Below are 15,911 nucleotides of genomic sequence, written 5' to 3' on the forward strand. Positions count from 1 at the left end.
TGGTACGAGACCCGGAGCGATGGATTGCCTGTCGCTATCCGGGTCTCGCACATGCGCACGACGGAGCCGGCTCCGTCGTGCGCATGCGCACTGGCCCACCATCGACCCGGTTACGAGTGCACAGCGCTTGCGACCGGGTCTGAATCAGGCCCTCTGTATCGATCTGTATTGTATTGGCCCTCTGTATTGTTATCCCCTTGTATGATGTTATGGGAACCCTTGTGTCCCCTTATAAATAAAATATAATGTATAAATAGCTCTCACCAACCCTATATTACTATAATAGCTCCCAGATTTAATAAAGAGCCCCTACATACCATCAGTCTCCCCACACCAGCCCATAATATGAGTCCCCACATTACATTATTAGCCTCCCCAACGTACTTACCCACTGTTGACTACGGAATCGGTATGTAATGCCGGTGGCTGTTTAGCCGCCGGATCAAATACCAACAGCGGCAGCCCGACTGGTCGAAATCTTGACTGCTGAAGGTAAGTACCCCAAGCCTCTCCTCTCCCCCCCTAACCCTCTCTTAGGGGTGCTTAACCCTAACCTCCCCCTGTTAGTGCCTAAACCTAACCCACCTCCCCGCACCCTAAACCTATCCCTCCTGGGAGGGTGACTAACCCTAACCCCCCCTAGGGGTGCCTAAGCCTAACCCCCTTCCCCGACTCTAACCCTCCCAGGGGAATGCCTATCCCTAAGTGCCCCTGGGGGTCCCTAAACCTAATTCCCCCCCCCCTGCAGCTAGACGCTAAGACACCCGGCATACCTTTGTTCGGTATGCCGGGTGTCGGGATTTCAGTGTGGGGCTAATGATAGGCGTCAGGATTTCGACGCCTATCTTTAGTCCCATGCCGGGATGTAAGTGTCGGGATATCGGCAGGCGGAATAGTGCCCGCTGGTATCCTGACTGCATCCCGTTGACTACTGTGACAGACAGACTCATTTGCCTCCAGGCAGTCTTTGCTCATTCGGAGAGGAGCGGTGGAGGGAATGAAAGAAAGTAGGTGAGGGAAAGGGAGGTACAGGGATCTTATGGCACTTTGAGGTTTAAAGCAGTAAAAAGTGTGGAGTAGTGGACCAGTGGAGAAGTTGCCCATAGCAACCAATCAGCACCTACCTACTATTTTATAGACTGTACTTGATAGATGCTACTTTAAAGCTGATTGGTTGCTATGGGCAACTTCTCAACCGGCCCACTGCTCCATGATACATAAACCCCTTTATATATGTTAAATGCAGTTAAATAAAGATACCCATTTCAGGTGCATTAATTCGTGAATTATAAGAATTTATGTTTTAAAATGTCCCATTAAGTCATCTTTGAGATAGTAATAATAACAAACAGTAAATATTACCCACTTTAATTAAAGAACAGACAAATTACTCTTTATTTTACCCGATCACACTCCACCTTGGTTGGAAGGAATCAACTCTTTATTTGATTCTATAGAATTTATTACCAGTATAAACCAATATATATACAAATCAAACATAACATGCTATAAATATTTAACAGAGATTAAATACAGAAACATATGTACACGTTAAAGCCCATATCCAGCAATGCTGCTAAATGGGCCGGTCCTCCATTCTGTTTATAACAAGGCTACTGAAACCCATCGAGCGCGATCTCTGCCATTTTGAAAGTTTGACCACTGGTCACCATTGGGATACAAGTATGACAGTTGCTGTAATATATATATATATATATATATATATATATATAATAGGCTGTGATCAGAGCCGTAACTAGACTTTTTGGTGTCCTGTGCCAGAGGGAGCATTGGCACCCCCCCATTTTTTAAATAGGGACATCAGATAGTGCACCTGAAAAGGGGCCTTATGGGGAAGGGCCAGGAAAGAGACAGAGGAGGCCAGGAGATGCTGGGGATAGAAGAAGAGGAAGCTACAAGTGAGAATGATAATAAACAGGAAAATTGACAGGCCCAAACAGCGCCCCCTGCCCACGGCACAGGTTGCACCACCCTAGTTACGGCCCTGGCTGTGACTAGTAGTACTGTCATTGTAATAATATTACTCAGCTTAATTTTTATTCAATGGCTGCTGTCTCATAACCTTTCACCCATTCACATTATTTTACCACAACGTTGTTGGCAAGCCTACCTATATGGTATTTCGGAAGACGTGTATATTCCTTCTCTTTTGGTTTTTCTTTTTTTTTTCTTTTTTTTTTTTTCTTTTTATAAACAGTTGTTTTTGTTTTATTTTCGCTCCATGTTGCATTGTGAAGTTGATCTCATTGTCACTGTAAGCAAGCACACATTTCTCCCTCTGTAACCGGGTTAGATCGTTGCTGTGTGATTTGTGCACTAGATTGTCCTTCGTCCATAGCAGGAGAAAGAGTGTCTGCCATTTGTGTTTTTGTGACTGCGAAACAGAAAGGGGCCAAATTCAGGCTGGACTTTCATTGGCTGATGCTGTTTCCTCCTACAACAACAAACAAATCTAAATTCAGGTCACGTACAGTAAAAGTCACGGATAAGCAATGCAGCTTAGGCACCAATGTTTCAATAGACTAAAATCTGATTCAGAAGTGTACGTAATTGCGATGACGCACGCAAGTGGCCAAAGTTTTTAGTCTGCGCGTGCGTCCAAGTGCCACTAAGCATGCATCTCGATGGTTACTGCACAAAAGCACAAAACTAAATTGCACGCAGAACCATGCAATGCAACAGGGGGGTGGCTAGCCAGATGATGGGGTTGTGGTCAGTGACTGTGTCCACAAATATGGTTGCACTGAGCATGGCGGCCATGTTCTGCTGGAAAAATTGCAGCTGCCATAGGATAGATGCAATCTCTGGTGGTGCGTCTTAATATGCACAGCGGTGACTTAGCGCCGAAGCCGGTGGGTGTCTCAGTAAAATGCCCATTGGCTGCAGCATTAGCATAAATTTTCCCAAAATCTCACGTCGTGGGGTTTTTCCCACTGGTGTGAGATTTTTGCAATATAATTGGATGTGAGATTTTTTTTTGGGGGGGGGGGGCCACGCAATTTTTTTTATATTGAGCATCTTCAGAGATAGTCCAATTTTTCCTAAAATCTTTATTTTTAGAAATAAAAAATGTTTGTTTTTCAGAGCTCCCCATCTAATTACTATTATCCAAATAGCTGAATTAGTCCAAAAATTCCGTCATTGTTAAATCCAATGATGCCTTCAAATTACACCAAAAATCAACTTTTTAGTTGATTTCTGCAACCCAAATTTAAATGAAAAAAATTATTGTTGTATATTTTTTTGTAATTGGCTTAAAATACCCCCCCCAAAAAATCACCTTTTTTCTAATTTTTTTTAGCCTTTTTTTTGTTTGAAACTAAATGAACAAAAGTGTCTTTTTTATCAATTTTTTTTTGTTGACCTAAAATCCCCCCCCCCCCCAAAAAAAAATCACTTTTTTTTTCTTTTAATTTTTTGTTATGTTTTTAGTTTTATTCATCTGAAATGATACAAGAAAATGTTGTTTTTTTCTGTTTTTTTTGTTTTATATTTTATTTATTTATTTTAGGGGGGAGGGGGGGATAGGCTGATTTTCCCATTTTTTTCTAATTTTCATGGTCATATTTTTTGTAAAAAAACTGCACATGATATTTTTTGGCAGCACACATACCCATGGTAATAAAAAATTGGTCAAGATGCATGCAAATTTTTTTTGCAGGGAAAACCTTGCGGCCAATTGGATATGACCCTCTGACTCAAACCCCATATACTCTTCCCATACCCATTATTGATAACAGGCCAAAGAATAGATACAGCTTTAATCTATACCCTAGATTAGGGGTGGGAAATAAGAGGCCCACCTGCTGTTGTAGAACTACATATCCCAGAATGCCCTGCCACAGTTTTGCTATTTGACTATGCTAAAACTGTTGCAAGATATACCAGGATGTGTAGTTCATTGACAGCTGGAGGGCTTCTTATTGCCCACCCCTACCCTAGATAGAAGTCTATTAATCATACTTGTCTACTTTTTAGACTGTCCAAGGAGCAAGAGTGGGACATGATCACATGATTTGCGTAACGACGACTCTTAACAATGCTGCGGTTAGCGTCGTTCGCTCGGTTCATTTCGTGGTGAATAATAAGCTTTGATGATGCAGTTCACTGCGAAGTGCTCAATTATACCCCAACCCCCAGGTATGACGCAAGTCGCAGCATTGCACAATGGATTCGGGAGGGTGCCCGATTCTCCCAGGAGCCTGGGAGAACTTTGGGATTCTCACGGTCATTCCGGGTGAGTAGGTTATTTTGCTATTACTATACACCGCAATTTTCATGCTAAGAGTATGTTGCAAACAGCAGCAAAATATGTCAATCACAACCATACCATCATAACGTCATGATTTAGATAAAACAATCCCAATTCACAAAACCTGAATGAAGTGGCATTTACTGGTACGTGGGTGTGGCTTCATATAACAGCAGGCTTGGCTGGGAGGATTACGGCGTGTTTTGTGTAAGATGAGGACATAGCTTCCATAGATAGGGATGGGGCTTATTTTGTCCCAGTTATGTCTGAGCCTGTTGAGATGTATGCACAAGTTAAGTAACATAAATGAGCAAGTCACTCACACCATGCTCACTTTGGCGACCATTTATTAACTTAATTTCCCCCGAAAATCATGTAAAAACTGTCATTTCCGCCTATCTAACAAAGCCTGAGCTCAGGAGATATCAGAGATATAGCCTGATGGAGGCAGACTGCATCCCCCTGTTTTTTTCAATAAGGACTGCGGTCTAGCCCAATTTATCAAGCTCCAAAAAGCAGTGCCGTAACAGGATTTCAGTGCACCCTGCCCCATAAACCCGTGACGTCATAACGTCACACCTGCCAGCTCCGGTAGGTGGAGCACTCCCCGGAACATCCCTAAGGACTCTCCAGGAAGCTTCGTGGGCTGCAGGGTGCCTGTGCGGAGAGTCCCTTGGATGCTCCAGGCAGCTCAGTAGTATCGCTTGCGGCTGCAGGGTGCAGTTCCAACCACCTGCAGGCGCAGTGGGGAAGCAGCGTTGCCGCCCATAGGGCTTTGCGCTCTGTTTGTTGGCGCCACTCGCACACCCCTAGTTATGGCAGCTTAGCTAACGCCATTTTCAGATGGTGTTAACCATTGTGCCTATGGGATATCGTATTGGTGCATGAAGTATTTAGCTAAAAGGCTGCATGAAGAGGACAGTGCTTTGTCGTGACGGCCTATTTTCAGATGCGATATCTCGACAAGCAAGCACTGTTAAATGTCTCCGATAAATCAGAGCTAAATAAGGCTAAATGGATTGTCATCTATTGGGGAACCCCCCCAGATAAATGCTAAATTGACCCCATAACTTATCAAGATCGTAACTGTAGCGGTGACTTTGAATAGGGAAGTTCTGAGGCTATAATAACATTGAGCCCTTGGCTTCTGTCCCGTATGACATTACTGTAAAACACCACAACTATTTGCTTATTAGATAGGAATCATTTGAAGTTGTCGCTTATGTGTTTTATGGTGCTGTCGAGGTAAGTTCATTTGCTACTCGTCGCTGGGCTTTTCTTGTCCTAATTCAGAGCTGTTTTGACTGGCGAGTGTAATTACAGAACAATTCTGCTGCCTTCTGGTGGAATAATAAGGAAATATAAGCAGACATTAAAAAAGGTTTTAGCTCTTACTCCCTACATATCATACCAGCACGGCGGTGGATAGGCAGGTGTGAGAGGAAGAAGCAGGCGTGGCTTTGATGATGCCATTTGTGTCATTAATTGGACTGAAGTATCGTTTCTTTTTGTATTGCTTAGATCAGGGGTGGGGAACCTTTTTTCTGCTGAGGGCCATTTTGATTTATAAAATATTATTTGCGGGGGCCGGTGCAGGCCACGACCCCTTCGTGTGATGTCACCGGGGGGCGGGGCCACAATCACTGGTGATTACAGCAATCATCCTGAGGATGCTCCGTGGAGCTGTAAGGGCAGCGGGGCTGTAAGGGCGGTGTGACCGTCTGAAGCTTCCTAAGGATGCCCCAGGCGGCACTGCTGCATAGATTCTGGCTGCAGGGGGCCATTCTAGGCACCCTGTTAGCCAGATTAGGCTAGCAGAAAAAAGCTCAGAGGGCCAAACCAAATGATTCCGGGGGCCCTTATACGGCCCCCGGGCCTGAGGTTCCCCATCCCTGGCTTAGATGAACCAGTTTGAGAAATGACTTGAGGCTGGTTTCAGCATCTCATTGCCGTTGCATTTAATTGAAGTGACTCCGCGTGTTAAATGTGATTGTGTTTGGCATGCAGTGGTAACGAGAACTTGCGCAAAGCATAGTGGATATGGAGTATCTGGAACCAGTGGATACTATACCTATACCATGGGCATTTTAACAGCAGGAGGGGCATTTTGTAGTGCGCCAACCCACCGGGCACCCCTCCATACTTGTTCCTGCAGGTACCATCTTATCGGTTGATGTCTTTGGAAAGATGGCGCCACCAACTGGAAGTATAAGGGGTTTGCTGCTGCACGGACAATACTAGCAAATCCATGGGACCTCCCTTGATCCCGGGGCTCGTATGTACTGTACATCCAGCACCCATTATAGATACATCACTGCCTCATATTTACATGATTGGCAAACTGTTGGTGCTGGTAGCAACTATCGGAGTACAATGCTCATTTCGCGAGCAGGGCAAAAAGCGCCTGTCAGTGATTGATACATATGTATCAGTTAATCAGTTCCACTGTTTGTTGTGTATTTATGACAATTAGCTTTTTATTATTTCATAGAACTAATGTCCGTCTGACACATGACCTCCTAGCTCTATAACAAGATGGATAAGATTTCACAGTGGACTTTCGCCGTAACAAAGGAACGGACCTGACAAATGAAAATGCAGAATTCATCTAACATGTAACACGTAGGCCACATATGAGTACGTCTTGGCCTGGTCACAATGACTGGCTAATGGGATGGTAAATGTACCTCATTTGTTGGCAGTTGAATTTCACTTTCTATATCAAAACACTTTTCGGGAATCGGTGGAGGATCGTCCCGGTCAACCAGTATACTGACACTAACAGCTGGACTGGGCATCTTGTTGTATTTCAAACTTCGCTTGTTGGTTCGGTTTAGCGCCGAATCTAATTTAACCGAAGAAGTGGATCGGGCTGGTGGCCTCTGTCCTGGAATGCCGGTCATGTGAAGAGTTTGGTTGCCATCGGTACCTTGGCTGATTACCTCCGGTATGAGAGCTCCCTTCACAGCTGAGTTTCCGGGACTATTTCCCTGTTTTTTTTTCCACACAACTGAATAAAGAGATTCTCTGTCAAGTTTTCCTTCTGGTTTAGGTTCCTCTGTCTTACTCTCTACATCTGTCTGGCTGGGTTCAGGGCTTGTGAGAGCAGATACGGGTCCCTGCTTTGACGACTGATCCTTCAGATTTTCTACCGAATCATAAAGAGGGTTTATACGTTCTAGAGTCTCCCCATTTTCCCTCGCAGCGTTACTTATCGCGCTGGAGGCATCTTCCTTGTTTATCCCGTCTGTACCAGTGTCTGCAAAGGAAAGATTATGAAAGTGTCAGGTACAATTCATATTCTAACAAAATGACATATCTGCGCCTGATAATAAGGCGAATCTAATTGCTGCAGTTGTATTTGTTTTTCTCACAGTTGGTATAAAGTAAAATGCTGGAATGCGTCAGAGTCTATAGCGCATGCAGGTCTCCAGTAACATGGCCCCCATGCTATGTCCCCGGACACTTCTCTATTGCGTATGTGCAGGTCTCCAGTAACATGGCCCCCGAGCTATGTCCCCGGACACTTCTCCATTGCATATGTGCAGGTCTCCAGTAACATGGCGCCCGTGTTATGTCCCCAGACACTTCTCTATTGCGTATGCGCAGGTCTCCAGTAACATGGCGCCCGTGCTATGTCCCCGGACACTTCTCTATTGTGTATGCGCAGGTCTCCAGTAACATGGCCCTGTGCATTGTCCCCAGACACTTCTCTATTGCGTATGTACAGGTCTCCAGTAACATGGTGCCCGTGCTATGTCCCCGGACACTTCCCTATTGCATATGTGCAGGTCTCCGGTAACATGGCCCCGTGCTATGTCCCTGGACGCTTCTCTATTGCGTATGCGCAGGTCTCCAGTAACATGGCCCCGTGCAATGTCCCTGGACGCTTCTCTATTGCGTATGTGCAGGTCTCCAGTAACATGGCGCCCGTGTTATGTCCCCGGACACTTCTCTATTGCGTATGCGCAGGTCTTCAGTAACATGGCGTCCGTGCTATGTCCCCGGACACTTCTCTATTGTGTATGCGCAGGTCTCCAGTAACATGGCCCTGTGCATTGTCCCCGGACACTTCCCTCTTGCGTATGCACAGGTCTCCAGTAACATGGTGCCCGTGCTATGTCCCCGGACACTTCTCTATTGCGTATGCGCAGGTCTCCAGTAACATGGCCCCGTGCTATGTCCCTGGATGCTTCTCTATTGCGTATGTGCAGGTCTCCAGTAACATGGCCCCCGAGCTATGTCCCCGGACACTTCTCTATTGCGTATGCGCAGGTCTACAGTAACATGGCCCCGTGCTATATCCCTGGACACTTCTCTATTGTGTATGTGTAGGTCTCCAGTAACATGGCCCCGTGCTATGTCCCGGACACTTCCCTCTTGTGTATGCGCAGGTCTCCAGTAACATGGTGCCCGTGTTATGTCCCCGGACACTTCCCTATTGCGTATGTTCAGGTCTCCAGTAACAAGGGCCCGTGCTATGTCCCGGACACTTCTCTATTGCGTATGTGCAGGTCTCCAGTAACATGGCCCCGTGCTATGTCCCCGGATACTTCTCTATTGTGTATGTGCAGGTCTCCAGTAACATGGTGCCCGTGCTATGTCCCTGGACACTTCTCTATTGTGTATGCGCAGGTGTCCAGTGACATGGCGCCCGCGTCATTTTCCCAGTGACTTCTGTCGGCAGCACCAGCAGACCGTGGGAGGACTCTGGAGAGGTAAGTATAATTATATGGGTACAGGGAGAGCAGTGTGGGCCCCTCTGGAACCAGGGGCCCGTGTACATCATGCACCTCTCACCCACTATAGATACTGTAACACTGGACAGACTGAGGTGGTACTCTCCGCTATCACTACCTAAGATAAGCACATAGGGGCATATTTATCCGGTCTCATAAAATTATCCATAAGCTGCAGGTTCTGCATAATTTTATGTATCCCGGATATATGTAACAATAGCCTATACCAGCCTAATACAGGAGAATTCAGAGAAATCTCCTGCAAAATAAGGCTAATTAGCGCTGCAATCCCTATTTGTCTCAATGGGGAGTTTGGTCTGAACCCTAGGTACCAAAATCCAAAAAGACTTACGAGATTTTTAATACATAGGCCCCATATACACACTGGAGTAAGAACTGGCTCTTTAACAACTTTTTTTTTTACTTTCTACTAAATTTTTTTTCTCTATAACTTCTTTCGCTGACACTAAAAGACGTTCGCTGGATACAGCTGGACGCAGTGGCGAGAGCGGGGAAGACCTGTGTTGTATGCAAATCAATCAATAAATAAATAACAATAAGCAACGATGGCCTCTCCTTAATACACAGCAGAAGGATACAGAAAGACAGAACAACGCGTTTCGCAAATGTGGCAGGACACATCAATAATACGGATATGCAGCATTACATCTGAACACAAAGTTAGAGAATTGCCAGTCTCATGTTCCGGGCCTGAGTTCTGCAGATGCGTGGAGTCTTGCGTGTCTCATGCCTCAGTCACTACTTCCTACTGAACTGCTAGAATTGGTGCGGCCCATGGGAACATGTCCCCTTTGTGTGATATGTACAGGAGTGAATAAGGGACATGATGCAGCAGTGTTTTCACCATACCTACCGATCTGGCTGCTGGCCGGGACTTGTGCTTGCTGTGCTATTCTCTCCTTTATCTCATTCACACTGTCATAGAGATGATCCCAGTCCGCCGTGGGTGGAGGAAACTCTGGTTGGTCCTGAGGGGGCAGTGGGAGAACTCTCTGCGTCATACTGGGAGAGGTTGCATTAGAACCAGGCTGTAGCGAGCCATGGACTGCGCCATTCTTCAGCGGGGGTGCTCCAAGTATTTTCCCCTCATTGTTTGTTCTATCTTCATTTATAGTAGCACCTGCAAAGGGAGAATAATGAAGTCAGGGTTAATAGAGGGACCTGCAGTGCAAACTACATCTGATATAACAAAGCAGCGTCTCCTTTCTACAGCTTCAAACTTTCAAATCTCAATACAAATTGCAGCTTTTCATAGTAATTTGAATAAAGTTGAGTGATCTCAGGTTATTCCTATTTTTTATTTTTTTACAATAAATTTATGCTAATTAATGGCAGAGTTCTAGTAAATTCTAATCTAGTTAGATTTGATGTAGAACCCCCCCATTACCAGATTGGAACGTTGACTGCAGAAATGGTTTGCAGACGGGCCATATTCACGCCCGTTTTTTTTCACCATTGGCCAAAAAACTGGCGAAACGGCAGCAGGCAAAAAAAAACTGAAGAAAAGTTTTCTCCATCCCAGGCCAAATGTAAAATCCTATTTTTGGCAAAAAAATTGGGGATTTCTTTCAGAACCCTTTGGATACCCCCCTAATGATAAATGGCAAGAAAAAAATCGTAAGTTGGGTACTTTAGCTAAAAACGACCGCGCAAATTTTGGATGATAGAAAAACGTTGAAAAAAGATAGAAAGCAATTTTTTTCCAGGAAATTACTGCTCCACGTAAATTGAGGGTACGTTAAAATGGGTGCAAGTATATTTTCATGTCGTGAAAACACAATAAAAAAAAACGCCTGTTGCGACCGCGTGCGATATTTAAAACACTTGACGCATCCATACCACCCATCGAGAAACCAGACCCAATACGTTAAAACCATTTTCAAAATTTTTTTTTTTTGCCCAAAATTTGCGCCGTCGTTGTTCACCAAAGTACGCAACTTACACATTTTTTTTCCAGCAATTTATCATTAGGGGGGTGTCCAAAGGGTTCTGAAAGAAATCCCCACATTTTTAACCAAAAATAGGGATTTTGCATTTGGTCTGGGATGGAGAAAACTGTTCTTCAGTTTTTTTTCGCCTGTTGCCGTTTTCGTCTTTTTTTTGGCTAAAATGTTACCATTTTTTTTTGCGAAATTGTCCGTTTTCGCCACTAATTGAATACGGGATTGCAGGTATCTCGTCCGTTCACAACCAACTCTATTTTCCGATGTATTTTTCTGTGAACATTAAAATAAAATATTGGAAAAACAATCTGCTACAATGCGTAGTTTATAATATTGAATTTATGCTGAGTTTTATACATACTAGCCAACATTTATATTTTGCCCAGAGAGGAGATGCAGGTGGGTGGCCTTGGGGGTGACTATTCGTGTCATTAAGCTCCACCCTTTTGTGGTAAGGGAGCGGGGCCAAATGACTCAATTATCAGAGAATCGCGTCAATAGGCCCCGCCCCCTAACTTACAGACCCGCCGATTCCTGGGAAAGTTCTTACCCGAAAAATCGTGAGTCTCCCACAGGTTCCAGGAGAGTAAGCAACTATGGTTTTACATATGGCGATTTACAACTCGCTAGAGTATCGACTTTTTTTTTTTTAAAAGTTAGAGGTTATTGCATTCCGTCCTGAATATGCAGATGCGTCCACAATATTTGGCGCACTACTAAGTCGCACCATGCCCTCGTCACACATTTTAGTATGAAATATGCATCTCAGTGGCATCACTAATGCGACAAAAGTACAGTACAGGGGTTCCCCGGATACTGCCGCTGCCAGTATGTGCATACTGATGCGAGTGAGCCACGCCATGCAGCGCTGTGCTAGATCTGCTTACATGTGCTATACCAGCTCTGATAAGACAAAAAACACTATTTCTATGCCCCCAGTACAGTGTAAGTGACTTTGAATGCAGCTATGATGCAACACAGAAGCTAATTTAAGGGGATGCAACCGGGAAACCGGCTGTATTAATCCCGACAGACGGCTTCCCGACTGCTTTATCCCGACGAGGGTTAAATGACAGGTGTCTATATCTAGACGCCTGTCATTTTCCCGACGCTGGGAGACCGGCGCCCGGCATCCCGATCGAAGGGATGCCGGGCGCCGGGAGCGGACAGCCGCGGGGGGGGAGGGTTAGGTTTAGGGCACCCGGGGGGGACTTAGGGTTAGGCAACCCCCGGGAGGGTTAGGCTAGGGGGAGGGAGGGTTAGGCACCCCCGGAAGGACTTAGGTTTAGGCAGCGGGGAAGTGGAGGGTTGGGGTTAGGCACTTAGAGGGGGGATTAGGTTTAGGCACTTGGGGGGGAGGTTAGGGTTAGGCACCCCTAAGGAGGGTTAGGGTTAGGGGTTAGGTTAGTTTTTACTTACCTGCGGTCGATCGGGATTTCCAGCGCTGGATCTCTGGATCGGGATCTCTGCTTCTGTCAGCCAGGCGCTGCCGGGATTCGAACTGCCAGCCAGAGGGCCGGCGGTATTTCATACCAATTCCATCTTTGATGTAGGTATGAAAGTCGCTACCCGTGGTGGAGCGTCTGAATCACGCCATGCATTATGTGCTATATACGGCGAAAAAAGATGGGCGAGTAAGTAGAAATCTGTAGTTCATCTTTAGAGATGTTGTGTATGGGATACTTTCAGCTCAATCATCATAAATGTTTTTCATAAAAACACAACAACATGAAAAGTATGGGCGTCAGTCTGGACACGTAAGTGACACTTCATACTGAATTGCTAAAAAAAAAAGCCACATTCGCATCAGAAACTCCCATATATGTTATAGAAATAAGCTCAAAGCGCTGGGAGTTTCCCATCGTTGTTGCTAATGAAATCTCTTGGACCTCATTTCGAATATTAGCTCTAATTTAATCAGTCTGGGTACAAAGACTTTACTGAAGGCAAGAGGTTTGTATAGAGGTCAGATGTCACTCATTGTATCTGTGTTCAAATTAAGTAATAGAGATAGAATTTCTGTTGAAAATAACTGTTCATTTATTTTTATGTTAGGAACCGCATACTACATAGAAAAACATCTCTGAATTAAGTGTGTTCTTCCCATAATCTTAAGGAAGGCATAGTGTCAACTTTTATTTTTTTACAGGCGTTTGGTAACATTATCAATACTTAACTCTGCAATGCATTCCAATGAAAAAAAAAAAATCAAATAAATACTATTTGCCAATGTTCATTGTTTTGCTTCGTTCCAGAATTTATTTTTTTGTTGCACATTCTTTTAGCGGGTATGCAGTCGGGAAACCGGCGGACCTAATCCCGACAGCCGGCTTCCCGACTGCTTAATCCCAGCGAGGGTTAAATGACAGGCGTCTAAATCTAGGGGGGTTAGGGTTAGGCACCCCCCCAGGGGACTTCGGTTTATGCGGCGGGGAAAGGGGGGTTAGGTTTAGGCACATAGGGGCCCATTTATCAAAGTGCATTTGAGGTAAATTCCCCTAAAACACCTGTTTACGGGGGTTTACCTCAAATACTTAGTATCCCCCGAATGTATGAAGGAGGGACCGCAGCAGGTATCTCCGATACCTGCTGCGATCCCTCCATTGCCGCCAGCAGCCGCCTCCCCCATAGGTTTCTATGGGGGATACGATGCTGCCAAATGTATCAATATCAGGAATGCGAAGCATTCCCGATATTGGCCCCAGCAGCTAACGCTATCTAAAGATAGAGTTAGCCACTGTTTCCTATGGGCACTTACCGCATATCAGCCGGCAGAGGGATCTGCCAGATCCCTCCACCGGCAATGGGCGCCGCTCATGTGCAGTCCGCGGGACTGCGCATGCGCAGAAGCCCCGACTGCCCTCCGGAGACATCGCAGGGACGGGCTCTTTTCGGAGCCCGTCTCCCTGCATGTCCTGGATAATACATCCGGCAGATAGGATCGCATTTTGCAATGCGATCAGGGGCGGTACTGCATGCCCTGATCGCATTGCAAAATGCGATCATTAATAAATGGGCCCCTTAGAGGTGGGATTAGGGTTAGGCACTGGAGGGGAAGGTTAGGGTTAGGGGGTAGAATTAGGTTAGAGAATACTTTCCTTGGACGATCGGGATTTCCTCCTCTGCCGGGATTCCAACCGCCGGGCATGGGTCAGGCGGTAAATCATACCGATTCCTTTTAGCATTCATGTATCACTGTTGCAATTACTGTCTATAGGAAGCATTTGGCCAGCGGCTAGATCTCTCCATCTACAGGGCATGCAGTCATTATATTGACATTCCGAATGCCGACACCAGAATGTCCACATGGACAAAATGTCGACATTCTCAATGTGACAAATCACCTTTCTTTCCTCTCTCTCTCTGTTATTAGCATCAGAACCTTTTGTTAGTGTAGGTTAAATGTACAATAATGTTTCTTCTGTAATTCCAGTGGGCTGAGAGAAAACACACAAACGCCTCATTGTACCAGCAGCAGGTACACCCAGCGAGTAGGGATCAGGAGTCAGGCGCTCTCTGTAGTGTGTGCATAGCATTCTCTAGTGCCCATTCATCATCATCATCATCATGTCTTGTGTCTGACACGCAGCCTGGACACATTCTTGGCTCCAGTTTCTTGCTCGCACCATCAGGGGGTAAGTTCTCCAGAGCCAAATCCAGACTTCCAAATGTAAAAATAATGTTCCCCGACAAGCTGGGACTTGCGCAGTCTACCTCGCGTCGGCGTGAACCAGGGGACGTATCCGCTTTATAGAGCAGCCTCGCCCCTTACTAAAGAGAAAGGGCTTCACACACCGCCCCAATCCTCAGACAGACCCCATAGAGCCTTCCAGGACTGTGTGTTCCGGGGAATTCTGTTTTGTATGTTTCTCTATCCAATTTCTTTTCTTAATTAGTTTTGTTGTCCTGCACTTCTTAATGCACAGAACAAGTAAATAGCATCCTGCCTTCCTGTATGGAGAGGCTATACCACGGATCTACTGTACCTAGAACATGTCCCAATAAGCCCACACCAGACCACGCTGCCTTTGTCCACCAGAAACCGGGCCTGTCCCACAACAATCGGTTCAGGTGCTGGATATGCTCTCAGAAATCTATTATGAAAATATTTGGGACTATGGCCCTGATTCAGGGCCGGTCTTTTTTTTTTTTTAGAACGCATAGCTGTGGGTGACCACCCACAGCTATTGCGAGCGGCCATGATGATGGCTTGCGACGAGACCCTTGTGGTAGGGTCTCGTTGCCGCAAGCCCCAGAGAGATTTCGGCTTTAACTTCTCATGGGCACGCCTCCATTTGGGCAGCCACCCCCCCTGGCCCGCCCACCAAAGGGGGCGTGCTGTCACTCAACATCGACAGCACGCCCCCTTTGGTGCGAGACCTGGAGCGACGGAGTGCTATCCGGGTCTCGCGCATGCCCACGACGGAGCCGGCTCCGTCGTGCGCATGCGCTCTGGGCCACCATCGACCCGGTTGCGAGCGATCAGCGCTTGCGACCGGGTCTGAATCAGGCCCACAGTTATACTGTACATGGAGAACCGTAGACAGTTACCTGGCGCCCTCGCTTCCCATTCCACCAGTCACTGTGGCTCGAGAGTTAAAGAGGAAATCCATACTCCACATGTGCTACATGGATGTACCCGTGCAGCTGAGGGACCCTGGCAGTGATATAGCCGTCTTTGGGCCCAATTCAGACCCCTTCGCTAAGCTGCGAAAGCACACTATGGGCAATTATTGCACGTTTGCGCATGCGTCAAAGTACGCATGCGCGAACCAGTCACTGCGTGCGGGAATCGTGCGCTCGTAGTACACAGACTGGACGCTACTTTGAGTGACAGATAGCGCCGCTTGTGGGTGGTAACAGGGGAAGGTGCTTGTGAACGGGGGCGTGTCTGTGAACGCAGGCGTGTTTGGGCGTCAAAATGGAGTTTTATGG

At 46.1% G+C, this 15,911-nt stretch overlaps 1 protein-coding gene across 1 annotated transcript in view; it reads right to left on the reverse strand.

Moving 5' to 3' along the window:
* Nucleotides 1-1,443: 1,443 nt before the first annotated feature.
* LOC148505932 (uncharacterized) overlaps nt 1,444-15,911 on the reverse strand; it is a 238,640-nt gene continuing 224,172 nt past the window's right edge. Inside the window, exons 5-7 of the mRNA XM_088447532.1 lie at nt 9,887-10,153; nt 6,961-7,532; nt 1,444-2,455 (exon numbers count right to left, since the gene is read on the reverse strand). Of these exons, the coding sequence (XP_088303658.1) occupies nt 2,420-2,455; nt 6,961-7,532; nt 9,887-10,153 (875 nt within the window). The 3' untranslated portion in view covers nt 1,444-2,419. The remainder of the gene's footprint in view (nt 2,456-6,960; nt 7,533-9,886; nt 10,154-15,911) is intronic.

The sequence above is a fragment of the Taudactylus pleione genome, unplaced genomic scaffold (assembly GCF_031769625.1).
Source record: "Taudactylus pleione unplaced genomic scaffold, aTauple2 ptg000434l, whole genome shotgun sequence".
In the NCBI taxonomy this organism is placed as follows: domain Eukaryota; kingdom Metazoa; phylum Chordata; class Amphibia; order Anura; family Myobatrachidae; genus Taudactylus; species Taudactylus pleione.